Source organism: Watersipora subatra, chromosome 8 (assembly GCF_963576615.1).
Source record: "Watersipora subatra chromosome 8, tzWatSuba1.1, whole genome shotgun sequence".
NCBI lineage: Eukaryota > Metazoa > Bryozoa > Gymnolaemata > Cheilostomatida > Watersiporidae > Watersipora > Watersipora subatra.
Window position 1 is genome coordinate 2,846,037 of NC_088715.1, and position 24,554 is coordinate 2,870,590.

General features: G+C 37.1%; 1 protein-coding gene across 3 annotated transcripts in view; it reads left to right on the forward strand.

Annotated features, from left to right (window-relative positions):
• Positions 1 to 23,391, forward strand: part of LOC137401421 (vascular endothelial growth factor receptor 1-like) — an 83,523-nt gene extending 60,132 nt beyond the window's left edge. The window contains exons 16-28 of one of the 3 annotated variants that reach the window (XM_068087756.1): positions 1,049 to 1,232; positions 3,987 to 4,090; positions 4,346 to 4,467; positions 5,800 to 6,025; positions 6,921 to 7,040; positions 8,196 to 8,348; positions 9,815 to 9,939; positions 10,587 to 10,709; positions 11,778 to 11,989; positions 16,855 to 16,963; positions 17,563 to 17,778; positions 20,989 to 21,073; positions 22,186 to 22,361. In XM_068087756.1, coding sequence (XP_067943857.1) covers positions 1,049 to 1,232; positions 3,987 to 4,090; positions 4,346 to 4,467; positions 5,800 to 6,025; positions 6,921 to 7,040; positions 8,196 to 8,348; positions 9,815 to 9,939; positions 10,587 to 10,709; positions 11,778 to 11,989; positions 16,855 to 16,963; positions 17,563 to 17,778; positions 20,989 to 21,073; positions 22,186 to 22,217 — 1,811 coding nt within the window. In that variant the 3' untranslated portion in view covers positions 22,218 to 22,361. Of the gene's footprint in view, positions 1 to 1,048; positions 1,233 to 3,986; positions 4,091 to 4,345; positions 4,468 to 5,799; positions 6,026 to 6,920; positions 7,041 to 8,195; positions 8,349 to 9,814; positions 9,940 to 10,586; positions 10,710 to 11,777; positions 11,990 to 16,854; positions 16,964 to 17,562; positions 17,779 to 19,166; positions 19,238 to 20,988; positions 21,074 to 22,185 lie in introns of all 3 variants that reach the window. The other 2 variants (XM_068087757.1, XM_068087755.1) reach the window with 2 other exon arrangements.
• The last annotated feature ends 1,163 nt before the right edge of the window (positions 23,392 to 24,554 follow it).

Consider the following 24,554-nt stretch of genomic DNA (forward strand, 5'->3'; position numbering starts at 1 on the left):
AATGGAAGTTACTGTAGGTAACTATAAGTTAACATAGTATTTTGTTACTAATTTTTAGTATGTACAGCGTATATAAATTGATTATTTTTACCAGGGGTTGTTTACATTAAATAATTATGTTTGGGTTCCTATACCACTCTATACAACATTTTCGCGTTACAATGCCAACACTGACACGAATTAAAATAATATACTTTTATACCAAATAATCTTTCATTGTATCCGTAGCAAAACAGACTTTATTTAATCATTACTTGCTAATGGTTTCACATTTACATTTAAACACCACAGTTTTATTTTTCCTCCTAATTTATTTCATGATATGAAATTTAAAAGTTACAATGAAAATTAAAAGTTTACATTTAAACGACTTCACAGTTGTTTTATTTTTTCTCTTAATTCATTTCAACTGCACAAAACATTTATTTTCATGATATGAAATTTAAAAGTTACAGTTGTTTGAAAAAGTTTGTAAACCTGTACAGTTGTGTAAATATTCCTCTCAAATTATATGAACTGCCCAAAACACTTTTCTCATGATATAAAGGTTAAAAGTTAGAATAGTAAATGTTGTATATGTTAAATCAAAATAAATATTTTCTACAAACACTTTTTAATACCCGGGCAATGCCAGTCATTCAGCTGGTATATGTATATATAGTATACATATACATGTATACTATATTTTACCAATTGAATATACCGGACTGAATGTACCCTGTAAAAGAGCATGAAAAGGCTTCGACCTAATTTATTAATATTTTTGGATGTTATTATACTGTTAGAGCCTGGTACACCCAGAAATGATCGTAAAATTTGGACAAAGTTAAAACTTGGACGTGGATAAAATTAAATTTACCATGGTAGAATTTGTACAATGAAGCGTATAGAAGTATACTAGTGTTAACACCTACCTGTACAGTTGTCCAATGTGTAGCATATTAGTTGAAGTATGTTCAGTATTAGTGCAAGGTGCGATGTTATACTATTCTATGGATTGGTAAACTCTATTATGGTAATGAGAATAGCTCTATTGCGATTTTCATAGAGTATGTGAAAGCTTCCTGGTTAGAAACACCTGGTGCAGATACAAATCTAACTCTCGGAGAGACCCGCTCATTTCGATGCGCAGTTACTGGTCAACCACTTCCTGAAGTTAGCTGGTTCAAGGACAATAATCCCCTTGAGTTCTCCGACATGGACACAAATCGCATATCACCCGACGGATACAAGTAAGAGGTGTTGATGCTTTACTGTGGGAAGGGGCTGGTTATTGAAGAATAACTTACAACATTTTTGTAGATTTTATCAGAATGTATCAGTATTTTTCTATCATTTGTGATTGTGTGTAATGTTTAAGGTGATCTGACTGCCAGAATGTTTCAAGATTAAAATCGATAAAACTTCATCGCGATTAAAACGCTCGCAGATATTTTTCTTCTGAACATTTCAATCGCAAGTAAGTTTTATTGATTGTAATCTTGAGACATCCTGGCAGTCAGATCACCTTAAACGTTACAAACAATCACAAATGATAGAAAAATACTGATACTTTCTGATATAACTTACTAAAAGCTTTGTGTAAGTTTATCTCTAAGGTTGTAATCAACTAGTTTAGGTCAACTAGTCATTGAGACAGGGTTTATCAGGATACTCCACTGATTCAATCAAGATGGATGCCTGGCATCACTTAGTAGTAATTTGACTAACTTGAACATCGCCCTTTTGAATTGCAGGTTGTGTGTGCGATGGTAACCTTGTACCAGTAGGTAACTTGTAGTAATTTTCAATCTAGAATAGCCAAGTTACTCCCTAGCAATTGGGCCATTATCTGCTAGCTACAATCCGGCTTTGAGTAGGCGAAAGTGTAGCATAGGGTTATATCATTTTCATTAGATATTCATGGTAGAATGGTGGTTGTTTTAGTGATTTGTCAGTTATTTTATTCATTCCATCTCTCTTGGTCTTGACGATACAATGTATCGTTTGTATCGTACAAAGTAACCCCAGTGGGTTATCGGTATTTAGCCTGTCCTTCATCATCTGTAGCAAGTGCGACCAGCCCTCTTCAGTACGACTGGCCTACATTGATAATGGTGGAAGAAAGATACTTCCTACTGAGAGAATTGAATCATTAACAGTAATTAAAAAAAACATTAATTTGCTCTAAAATTGTACAGGTGCAGCAGATTGTTCAGCAATAGAAGAGAAACTTGGTTATTACAAAGAGAGAGCTGTACCGCTAACAATAATTACTATTATTAATTACAAATTACATGGACTGTTTTGTTACCACATGCTAGGGAATGTCAGTATGTGAATATATATCTATTTTTGCATAAATAAATTGAATAAATAAATACAAACAAATGAATACATTAATATTTATATTTTCTATAATAAATCGAACAATTATCTATGCAACACAAAAATCTGAATCGGATTATTTTTCAATAAGAATCAGTATATCAAATAGGTATCTGAATTGGCTGGTGAATTTAGAATCGGGGCATCTCTACCTGACATAACTCGAAAGGTCTGCTCATCTTGTTTATTTCAGCCATATTCTCACAATCGTACTCTGTGTTGTAAAAGGCATTTAACTTAGATATAGTGTTTATATATATATGTACACAATATGTAAAATATATTCCCTTTCTACACTTCATTCCTCTACTTGCTCACTATCAACAGGAATAAGGCTAGTTATTGACCTCGATATAAGTTCGGCCCTGCCTATCACCTAGAAGCTTCTCCTTGGCTAAAGCCTGGTTCCCATATACGTCGCAAAGCACCGGCAACAGCATCGCAGGCTATGAGCGGTGAAATGGGAACCTACGCGCCAGGTACCGCCGGTAGTTGCCGGCAGCATCGCAATAGTTTAGCGCTGTTCAAACTTCGCAAAAGGCCGCAGGCAAAACCTTCCCGAAATGCACTGTACGGGTGTGAAGGTCACCATTATAGAAACGGCATGGCAACTGAACATTTTATTTGATTACGCGATTATGTTTAGCGATGCAGCTTATATGTGAACATAGGCCGCCAAGCCTAGCGTCGCAAACGTTTTGCTGTGCAAGTTACTGCCGGAGTCTCGCAATCGATATGGGAACCAGGCTTTAATGACGCTTGTTGTAATTGTTCATTTTCTAGCTGGGTCAGCCGTCCTAACAGTGTCTATCTCGTCTGCAATATACTGTTACTAGCTCTGTTGCCCGGGTATTAAAAATCAGCTTATAAACATTGAGAGGTAATGAGAGCTGCCTGCCACTAGTTATTAGCCTGGCACATTGCCAATGGATAATTTGGATTAGCTGACTAAGAAGAGCTACGGCTTCTCATGACGCTGAGCCATGACCGAAAGCGTAGCGTATTTGCTTCCATATACCGACATATACTGCTTAGCAAATCTATCAAGCTCATGTGGCTAAATTGGCAGGGCGTCGGACTGGCCAATGGGAGGTTCCGAGATAAAATCTTCTGCGATCCAGGTTCTTTATTCCAAGATTTTAATAGCTATAGCTGGACATATACAACAACGGCAAACTTTGAGAAATATATATATTTATACATGTATATTACTGCTCCAATTGAATTAGTTTATACTTCCCACTAGTACTTGCTGTCACCCACCTGTCTCTCGCCGTTACTCACTTGCCTCTGGCTCACACTTACCTGTTTCTCGCTGTCATCCACTTGCTCTTCCATGCCATCCTCCTGCTCTTCCCTGCCACCCATCTGCTTATTCCTGCCACCCACCTGCTCCTCCCTGCCACCCACCTGCTTTTCCCTGCAACCAACCTGCTCTTTTCTGTCATCCACCTGCTCTTTGCTGTCACTTACTGTTTCTTATAAGACCATCTATTATTTAGCGCCATTAATGCACCCTCTCTACCCTCTTAAGAAACAATGAAGTTATACTCTTCTGGTATTTTCGTCTCCGCATCTGATAACAGTGAACTTAGAGTGGAGAGGGTCTTGTGTTACAGCCTGACGATCGTGAAAGCAGAAATGGAGGATGCTGGCGAGTACAAGTGTCTGGCAAACAGCAGAAGAGATAGTCTCGAGTTCACGTTTAAGCTCACAGTCAAAGGTTGATCCTACTATTCTTATCATACCTGCCTTATAACTGCTTCCTAGTAGAAATGCTACCTTATGTACTAGTTAGCTAGTTGGACGCTTGTGATTGAGCCTGACTGCTCGCTCGATAATAATATTACCAAAAGCAAATAAAGATCCATGTATGTTCACTCATTGTACAATTTGTCTTTTAAACTTCTATTAGGGGTCATAGGGTCATTAATATTGCTTAATATCACTACTGCATAGGGACAAATGCTGTTTGTAGAGAAGCCTGGTATTACGCAGGGACAAATTGCCCTAATAGTTCTCATAGTGATCGGGGGCATCGCTCTGGCTGTCGTAGTGACTGTCTACATTGTACGCAAGTACTGCCGCAAGAAATACACGGTGAGTACAATCTCGTTTATTGGAGTTGTCTTATTTTTGTCAAGCATTTCACTCATGGCTTGCTTTCAAATAAACCGTTATAAATGCAGACAGTTTTGTTGATAGAATACTTGAATCAAGTAACAGAGCAGCCGTAGTTGTACGCAATGTCTCTTTTAACTCATTCGCACCCGACGAATTTCTAGGCGATTAGCCCCAGAAACTGCTTATTTTTCAGAAAAATGTCGTAATTCAAATTACTACTACAGGAGACAGACTTGAGATAATTTCTTCAATCAAATTTCAAAAGAACCAACCAAGTCTCCTCTTTCAAAATATATTACATTCATATAAACACCTTGTATCCCTTTTATGTAGATCCGTGCCTCAAAGAAGGTAGTTTCAGGACATTTCCAATTTTGAAAAAATTATCGTTTGATGAAACAAAGTTAGATTTGCACCATAAAAATTACAAAATATACAAAGTTTGACTGAAATTACTCATTTATTACAGACAATACATATTTATGATTATTATTTATACATATGCAGTTAGTCGTGAACATAAAAATTCTAAAACTCTAACTTCGAACTTTTCCTCACGAGCATCATCCTTCAAACAAAATCATAGCAAATCTATATGCCAATATAACTCAAATAAAACATCATGAAAATGTTTCAAATAATAAAAATATGTTCAATAACTCTGTTCTTGACTTTTCAGACTTTGTAGACAGCTCTAAGAATCAATATGATCCTATCGAAACTGAAAGATAACGTTAGTCCGACTACGGCTGGCAGCGTGAAGAGTGCATTTTTATTCGAGCGTAACGATACAAATTGGCAAAAGTAAAAGCTAATAAAAACTTTGAAACACTAAAAATAATGTTTTGATTTGATTTATGCAGTCTTTCAATGTCTTACCACTTCTGAATCTGCATATTTACTTCTGGAGTTGAACAAAATTATCACGAACGATAAAATTTCAAGTCGGCATGATGATTTCTGGTTTTGGTAGACACTGAGATGGGTGTACTAATTTGGTTATAACTTTCGCCGGAGACGTCATAGAGGCATATTTTAAAGTTTGTCTGATTGGCCAGAAATTTTTCTTTCTAACTAATCACAAATATTCTTTTATAATTGAAAAATAACGATGCAAGGAGTTGGCAAATTTCAGACGCGAGTTAACTCGCGTTGGGTGCATAGCAACGTTATAAATATGCGAGTTAACTCGCGTCTGGGTGCGAATGAGTTAATCATTTGACCAACTACTGAGCTGCCTACTCTCCATTGCTAGATAAATAGCCTGTGTGTTGCTAATCCTTCTGTATGGTTCGATGTCTTCTTTAGCCGCATACCTGGCTGTTGCCCAATAAACAGACGATAAATCCTGACATTCCGTTAGACGAGCAAACTGATGCACTGCCATATGATATTGGATGGGAATTTCCATACAATCGTCTTAAAACCGGCATGCTGCTGGGTCAAGGAGCCTTTGGCAGGGTTCTTATGGCGGAGGCAATGGGCATTGAGGAGGGCGTGGCTAGCACAACAGTAGCTGTCAAGGCTGTCCGTGGTAAGACATAACTCAACTCTACGCCCTTCCTTTCGACTATGTAATGCCTGTAGTATTAATGGTATGGTATTTAATCAGAAATAGCTATCTTTCATTTTAGAGGGCATCTCTAGTCTCTATCCTTCGTTTTTTTGTGACGTCATTCTATTGTTGTCTGCCATCTTTATGGACAACTTTTATCGTTAAAAACACGAAACTTCTGCAATTAATTATTGCAAACAATGCTTTTGTTTGCAAATTTTTTATTTTAGTATCAAAACAACACCCAAAAATACTATTAATCAAGTGAATGACGATCGTTTTTACAAAGTTGGCAGCTTTTTTGTGGACGAGCGCATGTGCAAACAGGGTGATGGCGTAAAAAAACGATGGATTGGTTAGCAGTAGTAACAATAATAAAGATCTTTACTATAATAAGAGTTGTGTCTGTTTGTCAAAAGCTATGCGAAGAGCGTTAGCAAAAAGATTGCCTTTTGCAATAACTGAACGCAGATACTTGGTTTACTGACCAGCGTGCTAACCATTATATCACTTGATTCTCTTGCTATTTCAAGAGTTAGTTATGCACATATCAATTATTCATTATGATCCCTCACAGTGCATGGGGCTTCCTAGAATACTGGTAGTAATTGTAGTGATAGTAGCAGTAGTAGTAGTAGTAATTATAATAGTAGTAATAGTAGTAGTAATAGTTATATTGTAGTAGTAGTATTAATAATCCCATGACCAAACACGAGCGGAGCGAAGCTTGAAATTTTTATTATAAATACATGTGCACACATCTTACGAAAATTATCCGCAAACCTGTTTCGAAATCTCGTCTACAGATTTACAAGTTGTATTGTATTAGTCTTTTTTTCTACATCATGTAAGGAGTTGTCTGATTCCGTTGTAGATCACTCAGACATAGAACAAGTGAAGTCACTGATTAGTGAGCTTAAGATTCTCATACATATCGGGCAGCACCTGAACATAGTAAACCTTCTTGGGGCGTGTACCAAGGATATCAGTGAAGGTAGGGACAGCATCTTTTTACAGTATATTCTCTGTCAAATGATGAGTCGACATCATCCCTGATACTTTTTGATACTCGGATTATTAAAACGACTCCAATGGGCTTTGAATTTGTATGACTTGTGATCTTTCACTTGACACAGCTAAAGACGAACTGAAGCGAAACTTCTGTAAATTGCATCAGAAAATATCAGTATTTTCCTATCATTCGCGATTGTTTTTTATGTTTGAGGTTATCTGATTGGCTCGATGTTACAAGATTAAAATTGAGAAAACTTGATCGCTATTAAAATGCTCAGATCAAGTGAAAGTGCGATTATAATGCCTGTAGTTGCAAAGAGACCGGCAGAATAGATGCGTGTCACGCTGCAACATAACTCAATAGCCAATGTCAACTACCTGTCATCTATTGCCACAATAACAACTTATGACTATTTCGCACGTATTTTTCTTCTGAGCATTTTCAATGTGAACAAGTTTTATTGATTTTAATCTTCAACCATTCTGGCAGTCAGATCACCTCAAACATTAAAAACAATCGCAAAGTATAGAGAAAATATAGATTTTTTCTGTTTATATATGTAAAATTTGTGTAAGATAATTTTATGAGAAACTTGACTGTAAATTGAAAACCCGGAAGTAGTCTCCCACAATAGCCCACAGTTTATATTACCTAGAGTTGTCATCACATGTGGAAAACCCGGAAGTAGTCTCACACAATAGCCCACAGTTTATATTACCTAGAGTTGTCATCACATGTGGAAAACTGCTCAATCTTTTTCAGCTGCCCATGCTTGAATAAAGCGTACCTACTGTCTCTGTCTGGTTAAGGGCTTGTTATTCTCTATTAAATGATTAGTGTAACTCTGGTTAATAGGGCAAAGTTGTCTTCTCATGATAAAGTTCCGAAACAATTGAAATTCCCTCAAAATAATTAAACAAATCTACTATAAAATTAAGGCAAGTTCAGTATTAGAGGTTGCCTGGAGACTTAGAAGGTTGACTGAATGATGCCCGTGTGGTCCGTATAAATGTGGGCACCAACATCTATTCAACAGATATACCATTCACAATTAGTTCATGTGTTGTTTCTGCGCTGTCCGCTACAGTACTGTTGTGATTATAAAACACATAGTGTCATGCGGTTGCTATGCAGGACATATTCTCGTCATTGTCGAATACTGTCGCTATGGCAACCTGCGGAGTTATCTTCTCAAGCATAAAGCTACATTTAACCCTTCCATGGAGATAAAGAGTACAGATAAGGGCGGGTCTGGTGTGAAGCTTGGACATGTCAGTGTTAACCTTGGTGAGTAGTGAGACATTTAGTAGTTTATAACTCTATGAGTAGTTGATAACTCTATGAGTAAATGGTAACTCTATAAGTAGTTGATAACTCTATGAGTAGTTAATAACTCTATGAGTAGTTGATTTCTACGAGTAGTTGATAACTCTATGTAGAGCTGATGACTAAGAATAGTTGGCCTCCTCTCTACAGTAGAGAGCTTTATTCAAGTTCAGTTATCCCTCGAGCGAAGCGATTGTTTGGGAGATTTATGATAAATGCATATGTGCACACAGCTCATGAAAATTATTCATCAACGGCCGCCGCAAACCTTTGTACCGAAATCTCATCAACAAATTTAACCATTTTCCAATGGAGTCATTTAAGTATAATAACGATACCAAACACATATAAACTTATTTAAAAATGTTACCAAGTCTTTATTATTTGCAGAAAATTTCCTTAACCTTTCCCATCTGATCGGATTATACATAAATAGACAGATTAATTCGGCCTAAAATCGTTGTTAAAACTTGCCAAGCCTTATTTTTATCAAAGTTAAGACTGGCAAACGAAACCTCGAGCGACAGAGAGTAGAACCATAAAGCTGTGCGCATTTCACACAAAAAAATGTGCACATTTCACTAGTCTATAGCATTGTCCAATTGCCGAAGGTTTCTGTAATTAACGTAAAAGTACTGAAAAGTAATCGTTTCTTTTTTGCCGATTTCAAAGTAACTGGCATTTTGGACACTTTTGAGTACTTTGGTATTCCAATTGATGTCTAAAGCATTGAAAGTAAAGGAAATGACGATGATATTTTTCTAACGATTCTTATGAGATTATTACAATATTTAATTGTGAGAATAATTATTCGATTTTATAAGATTTAATTATAAGAATAAGCATCGATTTTACAAGATCGAAGTATATAGTGACCGATGTTGGGCAATATGTTACTGTTATTATTTTTTCTAAATAGTTTTGTTAAATAGGATTTCTAAAAATTTATATAAACACTACAACTTCTTGATATTGTTAGCTGTGACGTTTTGAAATGTAAACAAAATTGTGCATTGGTTTTCTATGATTACTATATTAATAATATTGGTTATTCTAACAATGTCAGTGCATTTTACTTCTAATATTGCATTTCTCCTATTGCAGGGGGAGAGATATAAACATATAATCTTTTCCTTTCATTATTGCTGTTTGTTGTACATAATAACACCCACACCCAGTACATTACAGCTACCATTGCAGCTACCATTGCAGTTATCCTATTGCACTGCAGTACCATTTGACTGCTAATATTGCATTTCTCAACCATTAGTACCCTTTCTTCTTTCCAATATCACTTTGGTCGTGGGCTGTATCACAGGGGAATTTCTAGTTGTATATATGGTTGTCAAGTTGTGTAACTGCTTTATGGATGACTAGTTAAGATCTGCAGGGAAGAGTAGCTGTATGTTTGTTTGCCAATCCTTCAGATGATGACTACCTGAATGAGACGCCAACAACCCTCCACTCTGAAGAGAACCCTGTCTCTATGAGAGATCTGATCAGTTGGAGTTACCAGATAGCCAGGGGCATGGAATATCTTGCTAGCATTGATGTGAGACATTGCTATTTATTTACTTACCAGTGATGTTTGACTTTAGGTGTTTGTAGCATTCCTATCTAATCCAGTTGTGACACTCGTCTCAAGGTGCTTGTAGCATTACTATCTAACCCAGTTGTGACACTCGTCTCAAGGTGTTTGCAGCATTACTATCTAACCCAGTTGTGACACTCGTCTCAAGGTGTTTGTAGCATTACTATCTCACCCAGTTGTAATACTCGATTCAAGGTGTTTGCAGCATTACTATCTCACCTAGTAGTGACACTGGACTCTAAGTGCTTGTAGCATTACTATCTCACCCAGCAGTGACACTGGACTCTAGGTGCTTGTAGCATTACTATCTCACCCAGCAGTGACACTAGACTCTAGGTGCTTGTAGCATTACTATCTCACCCAGCAGTGACACTGGACTCTAGATACTTGTAGCATCACTATCTCACCCAGCAGTGACACTGGACTCTAGATGCTTGTAGCATCACTATCTCACCCAGCAGTGACACTGGATTCTAGGTGCTTGTTGCATTATTGTCTCACTCAGCAGTGACACTGAAATTATTAGCTGACTGAAAAGTTAATCTGAGATGGTGCATCCACTGATGGTGCTTGTCAGTGTTTCTTATTTTGCTCTTTCTCTCCCGCAGTACATACACAGAGACCTCGCGGCGAGGAATGTTCTCCTGTCTGATGATAATATAGTGAAGATCTGTGACTTTGGGCTAGCCAAAGATATCTACAAGTACCAAGAATATCAAAAACAAACAGATGTGAGTTTACAACCTCTACTCATGTGTGTCTGTCAGATATCATCTACTCATGTGTGTCTGTCAGATATCTTCTACTCATGTGTGTCTATTAGATATCTTCTACTCATGTGTCTGTCAGATATCTTCTACTGATGCATGTCTGTCAGATATCTTCTACTGATGCATGTCTGTCAGATATCATCTACTCATGTGTGTCTGTCAGATATCTTCTACTCATGTGTGTCTGTCAGATATCTTCTACTCATGTGTGTCTGTCAGATATCTTCTACTCATGTGTGTCTGTCAGATATCTTCTACTCATGTGTTTCTGTCAGATATCTTCTACTCATGTGTGTCTGTCAGATATCTTCTACTCATGTGTTTCTGCCAGATATCATCTCATGTGTTTCTGTCAGATATTATCTACTCATGTGTTTATGTCAGATATCTTCTACTCATGTGTGTCTGTCAGATATCTTCTACTCATGTGTGTCTGTCAGATATCTTCTGCTCATGTGTGTCTGTCAGATATCTTCTACTTATGCATGTCTTTCAGATATCTTGTACTCATGTGTGTCTATCAGATATTATCTACTCATGTGTGTCTGTCAGATATCATCTGCTCATGTGTTTCTATTAGATATCTTCTACTCATGTGTGTCTGTCAGATATCATCTACTCATGTGTGTCTGTCAGATATCATCTCATGTGTGTCTGTCAGATATCATCTACTCATGTGTTTCTATCAGATATCTTCTACTCATGTGTCTTGAAGTGTGTAACATTCGCCATGTTTATTTGCTCATAGACAGTGAAGTAACTGCCAATGTAATAAATAAGCATGTCCTATAACCGTATTCTCTATCATCATTATTATTATCATTATACTTCTTGACAAGTTTGGGCTTTCACGTTGAAAGGGTTATTCTAGAGTGTCTCAATACTATGACAGTAGCCAACACATGTCTGTAAGTGCCCGTTGTCTCTGTTTCACTGTTGTTTAGCAACCTAATACTGTTGTGTGTAGATATGCTTGTTGCTTAGCATTGTGTGTTGTTGACTATACATTTTCGCTATTCTCGCTTACAGGGCCCGCTGCCAATAAAATGGATGGCTCTCGAGTCTCTGACACATAAAGTATTCAATGTGAGAACAGACGTCTGGGCTTATGGTGTTACTGTGTGGGAGTTGTTCTCTCTTGCCGCGACTCCCTACCCTGGCTGGGATATAGATGACACTTTCATAGACAAGCTCAAGGATGGCTTTAGGATGGAAATTCCAAAACATTGTACACAGCAAATGTAAGTGGACCACGTTTTCATCCTTTCCATTTTCTCCATTTTCAGAACGGTTTATTTGATATGTAAAGCTTCTACCAGTGAACCCTGACTTAGACGTTTCTTGCATTTGTATTTCAGTGACAAACGCTATACACGCGTATCTGCATCAGACTCGAGTATAAATGTAAGAGACCAACCAGCATGTTTTGTTATGTTTAGTGTATCATGCACCTTCATTTATCCTGTTTCTGCTAGGAGATTAAGTTATGAATAGAAGGAAACCTTAAAACTATATATAAGATGTATCAGCATACCGTAAGTCCTCATGCTCAAGCCGCGCGGCTTCTGCTCACAAACAGATGACTCACGAAGGAAAAAATAACCCTATCTACCCGTATCTAGCTGCCCTTACCAACAAGCCGCGTATGCCCACAGACCGCGGCTAACGACTGAGATTTTGTCGTCCTTGACCCCTTCGGGAGCGCGAGTGTTGAGACGGGTTTCGCTATACCCCGTCCTCTTGAATAAGAAAACGGGCTACATCAGTACATGTGAAAAGAATTTTCTTTTACTTCCAAGTTAGAATTAAAATTCCTGAACCCTTGCATCAAGAACTTACTTGCCATGTCTCAGCTAGATTTTTATTGTGCTGTTAGAGGGCTTATAGGCTACACTGAAGGTTTTGTGAAGGTTTAGCACTAGTGGACATGGTTGTATCAAGTTAATGAGTTCAGTCTTGCTGCTGCTAAGGATGTGATATAACTGAACACCTGTGGCTTGCTGCAATTTGTTTGATGTGGTGAGTTTTGCACTCGGTTTGGTCCATAGTTTTTTCTTCGATGTCAGCAGGTATTAACACGCTCTCAATCACTTGTCTCTCACTCGTGTGTCACGAATTTATCTCGACTTGGAGCGATAAATTCTTCTTTAGTCTAAAGCATTTCATAAACATGACCTTGAAAATAAACGAGTAGGTCGCCAAAACCCCCGTACATAAAAGTGTATCATGAATGCGATTCTTTGGTTATAGCGCGAGAGCTGAGCAGAAACTGCATTTATCGAGAAGCCACCCTGAGCTTCACGTTAGTTTTAAAAGAATGGCCTTTAGCCGCAGTCTATGACCTTGAACCAGAATCCGCGCCCAACGACAAGCCGCGCAGCTTGAGCATGAGGACTTACGGTATATATAAGGTATATAAACATAAGTATATGAGGCATATAAACATATATATAAGGTATATAAACATATATATATATAAGGTATATAAACATATATGTCATATAAACATATATATAAGTCATATAAACATATATATAAGGTATATAAACATAAGTATATGAAGCATATAAACATATATATAAGTCATATAAACATATATATAAGTCATATAAACATATATAAGGTATATAAACATATATATATAAGTCATATAAACATATATATAAGGTATATAAACATATATATAAGGTATATAAACATATATATAAGGCATATAAACATGTATATAAGGTATACATGATACAAAAACATGTGCATGTGCTTTCTAGTTACGATGCCCCTGTTATATTATTGTTTCGCTTTACGAAGTGGAACGCAATGGTTTTTTGTCCTCGTCCTACGAATTCAATAAAAACTTCAACGAAAAGCTTCGTTCAAAATTCACATTTGGCAGTCAGTGTGCTTATTACGTCGAAATGACAAAATTGCCTGAAAGAGATACGATGACTGATTTCTCTCAGTTCAGCATTCCTCATACGAAAAACGGCAATATTTTCCCGTTGAAACCAACAGCAAATTTGGAGTTGCAATCCCTTTGAACGGAGAGTCAGGAAACACAATTTACTTTAGTCTGCTCACAAAATCCACTTCATTTTGCACTAAACAACATTTTCGAGAAGAGCATTATTCGGACTTTCTTGTCAAATTAGGTTGGACAAGGTTTAATTAAGGTCGGCTAAAGATTATAGTGATACAAAAACAGAAACTTATAGGTGGGTCGGCTAAAGATTATAGTGATACAAAAACAGAAACTTATAGGTGGGTCGGCTAAAGATTATAGTGATACAAAAACAGAAACTTATAGGTGGGTCGGCTAAAGATTATAGTGATACAAAAACAGAAACTTATAGGTGGGTCGGCTAAAGATTATAGTGATACAAAAACAGAAACTTATAGGTGGGTCGGCTAAAGATTATAGTGATACAAAAACAGAAACTTATAGGTGGGTCGGCTAAAGATTATAGTGATACAAAAACAGAAACTTATAGGTGGGTCGGCTAAAGATTATAGTGATACAAAAACAGAAACTTATAGGTGGGTCGGCTAAAGATTATAGTGATACAAAAACAGAAACTTATAGGTGGGTCGGCTAAAGATTATAGTGATACAAAAACAGAAACTTATAGGTGGGTCGGCTAAAGATTATAGTGATACAAAAACAGAAACTTATAGGTGGGTCGGCTAAAGATTATAGTGATACAAAAACAGAAACTTATAGGTGGGTCGGCTAAAGATTATAGTGATACAAAAACAGAAACTTATAGGTGGGTCGGCTAAAGATTATAGTGATACAAAAACAGAAACTTATAGGTGGGTCGGCTAAAGATTATAGTGATACAAAGACAGAAACTTATAGGTGGGTCGGCTAAAGATTATAGTGATACAAAAACAGAAACTTATAGGTGGGTCGGCTAAAGATTATAGTGATACAAAAACAGAAACTTATAGGTGGGTCGGCTAAAGATTATAGTGATACAAAAACAGAAACTTATAGGTGGGTCGGCTAAAGATTATAGTGATACAAAAACAGAAACTTATAGGTGGGTCGGCTAAAGATTATAGTGATACAAAGACAGAAACTTATAGGTGGGTCGGCTAAAGATTATAGTGATACAAAAACAGAAACTTATAGGTGGGTCGGCTAAAGATTATAGTGATACAAAAACAGAAACTTATAGGTGGGTCGGCTAAAGATTATAGTGATACAAAAACAGAAACTTATAGGTGGGTCGGCTAAAGATTATAGTGATACAAAGACAGAAACTTATAGGTGGGTCGGCTAAAGATTATAGTGATACAAAAACAGAAACTTATAGGTGGGTCGGCTAAAGATTATAGTGATACAAAGACAGAAACTTATAGGTGGGTCGGCTAAAGATTATAGTGATACAAAGACAGAAACTTACAGGTGGGTCGGCTAAAGATTATAGTGATACAAAAACAGAAACTTATAGGTGGGTCGGCTAAAGATTATAGTGATACAAAAACAGAAACTTATAGGTGGGTCGGCTAAAGATTATAGTGATACAAAAACAGAAACTTATAGGTGGGTCGGCTAAAGATTATAGTGATACAAAGACAGAAACTTATAGGTGGGTCGGCTAAAGATTATAGTGATACAAAAACAGAAACTTATAGGTGGGTCGGCTAAAGATTATAGTGATACAAAAACAGAAACTTATAGGTGGGTCGGCTAAAGATTATAGTGATACAAAAACAGAAACTTATAGGTGGGTCGGCTAAAGATTATAGTGATACAAAAACAGAAGGTGATAAAATTTTAGCGATGATGAAGTTGAAGTTCAGTAAAATATTTAAAAACAGTTTTAAAATTTAGCTTTGTGTTTAGTAAGCGAAATCTATTTACGATAAATTCACCGTTTATATTATACATTTGCTTTGAAATTAAGAACTCTCTACAGTGCGTACTGCACGTAGTACATTGTAATGTTACATTTTATTGCAGATCACAACAACTAAATACACTAAAGTTACTGCTGATAACTATAGTTACTATTGGGTTACGAATTTTTAATATTTACAGTATGTACATAAAATTTTGACAATTTTTACCAGGGGGTGTTTGCATTATATAATTATTATGGGTGTCTATAACCCTATGTACGACATTTTCACTATACGATGCCGACCATGGAATGGATTAAAATGCTAGTGCGAGGGCGCACTGTACTTGACCATACATACTTGACCCGTGACCATCAATTGTTAGCTTAGAGAAGATTGATATACATCACAATGAAGTTTTAGTATTAGCAGATAAAATTGTACCGACAAGAATTGTGGAATAAATCATTCCATCTATTTTCAATATGTTTTGTGAGCAGTTTATTTTCATCATTCCAGCTTCCTCCCCATCTTTAGCGCTTATCTTCTATGGCTCCATAATGTTCTTTTGTTAGGCTGTGTAAGCCTTCGTTTAGCATAGCATGTAGGTGTGGTGCCACACCTTGTTGCATGACATTGTCCTGCAGTAAGTAATTCTTCATGTGACAGCTACATGTAGTTTAGATGAGCCTAGATTGATGGACTGCCCACCTGGTCCTGAAGACTTAGATGGTACTCATCCATTAGCATGAAAACAGCTACTTGCTGTAAACTGTATGCGTGCTTAAATAATGGTTAAAACTTAGTTGAGATTGGCACATCACTCGTATACGCGTAGCTTGTACTTTAAGTTGTTGAAACTCCAATAGACTCCTGCTATTACCCTGCAATAAATTGACTGCATTTTTAGGCACAGCTAGGAAAAATTGCTTACTATTAGCATGGAATGGATATGTCACGAAGTTGTCATTTCGCTTTTTGCAATAAGTAGATAACTCCGACCAATAATAGTGGCTTGCAAAATTTTAGCAAAATTATGTTTTACGCTAAAATACATTTCCTTGCAGCAAAAATATATGTACATACAGAACTTCCTCTGCCTACAGACGGTCTAATACCCGTTGGTCTAAACGTAACAGTACTTTTTGACGACAACCTAAATGGCGATGTGCAGCAGGTGAAAAGCCTAGATGACGCTGTCTGGTAAGGAAGGGCCTACATGCAGATTGAAGCTAATAATAAATATTGGCTGGTTTTGTAGATATGAAGAAGTTATGCTCTCATGTTGGCATCCTGACCCTGAAAAACGACCAAACTTTGCAGAGTTGGCAGAGATGATGGGAGAATCAGTGGATTCTACTTTGAAAGAGGTTGGTTTGGTTGCCTTGTAGTCCTAGTATATACTGAGGTGATATGTAGTACTGGTATATACTGAGGTGATATGTAGTACTAGTATATACTGAGGTGATATGTAGTACTAGTATATACTGAGGTGATATATAATACTAGTATATACTGAGGTGATATATAGTACTAGTATATACTGAGGTGATATATAGTACTAGTATATACTGAGGTGATATGTAGTACTAGTATATACTGAGGTGATATATAATACTAGTATATACTGAGGTGATATATAGTACTAGTATATACTGAGGTGATATATAGTACTAGTATATACTGAGGTGATATATAGTACTAGTATATACTGAGGTGATATGTAGTACTAGTATATACTGAGGTGATATGTAGTACTAGTATATACTGAGGTGATATATAGTACTAGTATATACTGAGGTGATATATAGTACTGGTATATACTGAGGTGATATATAGTACTAGTATATACTGAGGTGATATATAGTACTAGTATATACTGAGGTGATATATAGTACTGGTATATACTGAGGTGATATGTAGTACTATTATATACTGAGGTGATACGTAAGTCAAATTTTGCCAACAGAAACTATCCACCCTGGAGGACCCATACCTGAGAAGTCGAGACTCAAGAACTGACATTAAGATTCGACCAAGTTCAGTCCGCAAAAGGCCTCCAGAAGATCTAGACTCGGCTTACCTCACCACCAAGGCAGTTCAGAAGTCGAATGGCTCCAGACCAGGAGAACAGTGTAGCAATTATTATAATACCACACCTTCCGGCTCACAACCTAGCAACAAGGTGCGTCATGGCCTCATCTCTACTTCTCTTCCTTACAGGCCAAGCATATTTTTAAGAATACGCTTGTCTAGTTTCCTAACTATTATTTAGCCCTTTCCCTGCATTTCATTCTCAGCTGTGTTTTCTTCACAAGTTGTTTTAGGAGACAACTTCTACTCTATTCACTGATTTCGTTGATTTTTTAATTTTTGGTTATATATAGTGTTTCTGTTAGGATCATGGTGTAAATGTCTTCAGGTTATACACCGCTGTAGACCCAAGCCAAGTGCAGGGATATATACAGATATCATTAACCAAGGGCGATTATTTAAGGTCGGGAGGAAAATTTTTAACAATTGTTGTCCGCTTGTTTTTAGACTTGATAGATTTTAAATGTGTTCACCATAAGAAATTGTAGCTAGTGGTCTCGGCGGAGGGAGCAGGTTGTCCTTGTGAGTGTATGTCTGACATTGGTAAACTTTGTTAGTATGTTCATAGTTGTTATGTTGTTAGTATGTTCATAGTTGTTATGTTGTTAGTATGTACATAGTTGTTATGTTGTTAGTACGCTCTTAAAACTGGAGAATAATGTAGGCCAACCCTCAGGTCTTCTACTTTGTCACCGTTCCGATCATCCTACCATTCCCCATTTCATATTCGCTTCTATCATATCAGAGTCTTTAAATAGTTTACAACTGACCTTGACTTAGCAAGGGGTATTGAGTTGGTTTTTAATTTTCATGAGTCTTTCTCCGATATGCTATAAGCTGTTAGTTCTCTTGTTGGTGTCTGTTGTGAGATTCTCTGGTTCACTCTATGTTACCATACCTCCTTCGAATGTCTCTCAGCTGTAAACACTAATATCATAGACATCTACTGCACTAGTATTGCCTGTTTATCACGTGCTATGAGAAGTGTTAGCAACTCCTAAAAAGGCTCGATGAAGTCTGGGTCAAACTGTACAATTACTTCATATGCTTCACAATCTCACTCTCTTTCGTAGCAGTTCTTAATGACCTGCTCAGGGCTAACATCATACTACATTAATGTGCAGTTGTTCTTGGGAGTTGTCACCTAATGTGCATAAGAAACTTTTGGCATTCCCAGGTCACAAAGAAGTGACATTTCCTGCCCAATGGGAATAAACCCTTTGATCATTCTATTAACTGCTATTGTGAATGCTGTTTGAATTGTCTCACACATTCAAGTAGGGTTCGTCATACCTTCAGGTAGGGTTAGTCCCACCTTTAGGTAGGGTTAGTCATATCTTCAAGCAGTGTTAGTCACACCTTCAGGCAGTGTTAGTCACTTGAGCATATTCCCTTCTCTTTTTTCACTAGCAGCTTATAATATGACTGCTACTTCCTCCTTACTAGGCAACTAACTGGTCAATTTTAATCTATTTCCAGCTTAGCCCTGTGCGTGTAAACAGCCAGACCAGATACACTTCAATCTAATCGACCATCTTTACAATATTATGGTAATTCGAATGCTTCTTGTTTGGCTTTAAAACTCCAAGCCATTACCTTGGACCAATAACAGCCTGTGGTCCATGGATAGGCCACAGGCAGGTTCTGCAGGCGTGGTCTGTAACCTCCCACACTCTATGTTCATTCTCGCTGTCACTGCATTATTAATAATGAAAATGTAGATTTAAAGGCGGCCAACTAATTGCTGCCATTCCAGTGCTGCCTGCTGTCACTAACTATCTCAGGCATCCATGAACTTGTTACGTTCTTTGTGCCTCGCCATTCCATAGAAGCGTGCGCTGCTAGGCATTTTTAGTTAGCACCTTTCCTTGATAATTTCAAATAAAAAGCATGGCTCTCCCTAGGGGCTAGATCAACTGGTGCTGGGGTTGTCTGTCCTCGCTCGGGTACAGTGTTTGTAAGCTGATCGATAATTGTGATAGAAGACAACTCTATCCGTATATTCTTTATATTAAAAATAATTCATGAACAATTTGTATAAAATGTATGCATAGATATTATGTTTCCAACCTTCCGAGTTTCCGTAGTAAAACACTTTTTATCACTATTTCTCATCTTCTTCAGCAACATGAATGTCTCAACTCTCATCTGAGCCATTCGCATGCAGCATTGAGATGTACCACTGTAATCAAGTCTGCTTGATTGTATTCCTAGAATTCCACTTTTTTTTTTCTTCATTTCTCTTTCTTTCTCAGCTTTCACATTACCAATCACATATTTACAAGCTTTTACGCTTATGCGGTCTAGTAGAATCTGTGATTAGTTAACTTGAAGTACCGAAGATGTATTTGTTTGACAAATCTTTAATTTCACTCACAACCACAATGTACAGACTGTGTTTATCTCGGTAGATTGTATTTTTTTGTACTACTAGCTCTCCTCGAGATGAGAAAACTCCTTAAAGGTGTGTTTGCACTAGCTCACATGTAGCATTTCAGGTTGGACAGGTTTTGCATGTTGTGAGATTATCGACACAAACTCAATACCTAGCATCCACTTTTAGGTAGATATTCTGTGTGGTTCTCCGGTTCTTGCGGTAGTCAAGCTCGATCATACGCAGCTGCGCTTAAAATATATATATTTGTTTCTGTCATCCGATGACTCATGTTTTAGAATACTATGACTCATCTAAGGAAGGTGCTTATGTTTATGGTCCCTAACAAACCCGTTTCTAAATGTCTCTTTAAAAGTAGTGTTATTGATGTCGTTAATCGTATCGTATGTAATAAATATTTGAAATGAAATATATATGTGCGATCTAGAACTGCCCGGGTGAAAAAAAACATCTTTTAAATATATCTCTAAAATGGTGTTATACATTCTGTCATAAGAGAAATATGAAACCATATCATTGCCCATTGCAGCATTCTCTATTTTTTGCTGTATTATTTAATTTAAAGAGAGCTAATCAGGCTCTCGTCTCATTTTTTAGTTTTGTAGCTTTTTCATTGTTTTACATAAACAGTTAGTCATACCCATCTTGTGATTGTTGTGGGGCTCTAAGTCTTTGTTGCAGGAATTGGTATTGATTGATCTTACTGATATTGGCGTGATGCTGTCAGTAATTGCACATGGAATTTAAAATGACATCAGTATTAGTGCCACAAATTGCTTGCTTATTCACTTCCTTGTTTCACTAACTTGTTGCCAACTGTCACCTTCGTCACTGAAACTCTCCAGGTGTCGATGTTTTCTATCTATAATTTGCTATTTGTATTCTCACACTCTATTCCTCATGTAGAGCCTCCATGGATCATGGGAGAATTTGCCAGATGTAACTGACAAACTTCTCCCTCCAAACGAAAGCTCTTGTTGTGAACATACCGGTAACACTTCTATTACTGTTGTTTGCCAACTTTCTTGCCATCGATTTGGCTTTGCATGGCCTTGCCTGCGCTAGTATGTGATTGATATTCGTTGTTGACCTTAGGTCAGCCCTTCTTGTCAACCCTGCTCATGGCAGACTCGAGTTGTATGTCAAGGTCAACCCTGAAATTGTGTAAGTTAGTTGTGGCCCTGCATGAATTAGGCCAGCCTCATGATTGGCTTCCTTCCATTTCTTATCACTTATCCATTTGTCCGTCTTTTCTTTCATTATGATGGTGTACGTCGTCTACCATGGCGAGGCAGTCAAACTCTCAAAGACAAGCTTTATGACAGCTTTGTCAACATTAAGACTTCTTTGAATAGAATCTCAACTTCTGTAAGTGGCTTCACATGAGAAGCAATTTATATCAGAACTATTCAATATGGGATAGCCTCCAGGAGGTAGCTTTCTTGACACTGTTTGCTGATATATGAAGGCAATACTAACATTATCGTAGTTGTCATGGTGCTGTATGATATGCGGAAGTTATCCACCCTTCCTCCGATTCTCTATGGTACGGATAGTACAAGCATGTCTTGCTCACGCCTCGATACCTACCTGGCTTGTCTCTCTTGAGTTGTCCTTTCTTTTCAAACTCCTATGGTTACTCGAGGACTCTCGCTCTCCTCCAGGCTCCACTTAGTTAGGCCCTTCCTTTGTCCCGGTCTATGACTAGTTGAGCCTGTCCCGCTTTTGGTATTGCATTTGCTTATTAGCTTAGCTGATGTTACTGCTTGTCAACACATCTGCTGGTTTACGATATCTCATGTTGTAAGATAGATGTTATTATTATGTGACTAACCAATATGGCCTGTTATGCATTCCTACATGAATTAACCTATTAATAACACCTGTAGAGCATTGTCAAACAAATCGTTCCTTTCAGCTTGATTTTTTCTTCAAGTTTGTGAGATGGACTAGCCTCGGAGCATGCTTCTAAAGACAGCGTCATACTCCCTCATTGGTAGTTATTAACACTGATGTCAACAATCATTGGCAGACAATTCTGCAGTTGGCATGCCTCTTTTTTGCATCAGTTTTTATTACCCTAATTCTGTCTGTTTTATACAGAATGCGTGGAAGCGGGAAAAGGCAACGTCTGAGGAGAAGTTGCCCCTTCATGTACAAATTAGTGACGATGACGAGGATATGGCAATGCCTGATATGCCAGCTCCTTCGCCATCTCCGTGGGAGAGACAAAGCCACCTCGGCAAGCTGGCAGTTAATCTCAAAGGGGATGACAATGATTCACACCATTCATTAGAAAGTGATGGCGGCACTGTTCGACCTCCGAGTTACAATTATGTTATGAAAAAGACAGAGCCCAACTCTAAACCTACAGATCCCCTGATATCGCCTGCTAGCTCAGCATCCTCTCCAGCAAGACGTTTTGGCTCAGGAGACGCTCTGGATGCTCCCAAGTCTAGGAAATCATATGTTGAAACTACTTGCTAGTAGCAAGTTGTACCTATTATATAGTTTAGATATATTTTCATTGTTTCTTTCAATAAGGAGTTATCCTTTCTCTATTTCAGTGGAAGAACAACTCCTTAATAAACATTAACACCCACTATCGTCAAACAGCAAATAATATTTTTGTTTGAACTGCCTATCTAACAATTTTATTAGCTGAGGCACTAATATTTGTAAACAATGGTCATTTTTATTATTTATCCAACAATCACTTGCTTTGGGAGTTGTCTACACTAAGGAGTTGTCATGCATACCCGAGTTCCACTCAGGTTTAAAAAATACTCTATGATATGACAAGGCCATGGGACTATGGACTGTCGATAAATGCAAGCATATTATTCTCCATTAACCTGTACATTTTTGTATTGTAGTTATTTCACCCATTTGCTCTTGTTAATATACTCCGATTGACAAGAACACTGCTATGTATGTAGAGCTAATAATTTGATAGCGTATGATTGTAACTGGATATATCATCTTTCACATTGCTTTGTTATGCATATTAAAAGTAGTATCTGGTAGTTTTTTAAGCTTTTATGGCAGTTGTTGCATAACAATCACATCTTCTCTTACGTATAGAGCCTTTTTGCAATACTGATAACCTCATTCGTCAGTTGTGAATACGTTTTATATTTTTGGTGTAGCTTGTAACAAACTGGTGGACCCCGATGTCCAAGTACAAGTGAGTGTATGTAGCCATTTTCTGCTCAATTATTTACAACTAGAATAGTACACTATTTGCTTTTTATTACAAGTACATGTATATTTGCTTATGTGAAACTGGTAAATATAATAACATCATAATCCGTTATGTTATATTTTAAGAATACTATTACTTGCAGAGTTTTAATTCGTAGCCTCGACAACAGCTAGAATTCACTTGTCTATCCTATGCAAGAGGTGGTAGTAGAAACTAGTTGTTTATGAGCAACCACGGTTGGTAAGGACAAACTTATCCTGAGCGAGGCTAGTAGTCTGTCAAACCTAAACTCACCGATTTACCAGACAGCCATGTTATAATTGGAGACCATCAAACGATAAACCCATCACTCAATTGAATTAGAAAAGATTATTGAAAATACATTGAGCTAGCGAGTTACTCTAGTCAAGACTAGAGTAACAAGTTGAGTCTTTTATGAAATTGACAGTGTTGTCCGAAGATTTGTCTATAAAATTGGTCTAAAATAACGAAGCAATTTTAAACTGTTAGAGAATTTCTGATTTAAAAGCGAATATTTTCTGTGTTGGATCATAAATTACCGCGAGCGAGTCAGAAAACAGGTAATTATGATGATGGCATTATAGCCAATTCAGAATCAGATTTTCGTGATTATACAGATAATTAAAGCAGCAGTACTGTCTCTGATAGTGGTAAAAGTAATAATTTTGTAAGTGTAAGGAACATCATGGAGGACCGTTTTAGCTTCGCGTCGATCGTAGCTTAACATAGCTTTATCATCGCAAAATGTATAGATCCATTGAATTTTTACATAGGAATGTTGGCAAAATAAAATATGTAACAAAAATGTTCGAGATTGAAATTGGGAAAAATACTGCTTACATATGAAGCAATATCGGCAATTTTTGGTAAAATGGCTGGCACTTGGCAGATACCCGAATTTGTACATGGTTGGCAGTGAAAGGGTAATTAGGAAAGTTTGCAGCCTGCTTATCAGATGTTTTTAAGAGTTTTCTTCTCATATGAGCTTTCTGATAAGTATTTCAATTGCTTGAATTGTCTATCAACTTGTTCTTCGAGTAAGAAGGAAGAGGAACCAATTAATAGTTGCAATTTTGTAAATAAGTTATGAACGCTTTTCACATTTGTCAAAAAACATATGATTAACAGGTCTGAGAGTTTTCTGATAAAAACTACATCTGGCATCTTCTAAAACAGATGTCAGTTGTTAAACCCATTGATTGGTAAGTGCTGAGATTTATCAAACTCTTACAAGTAGTTCATATGG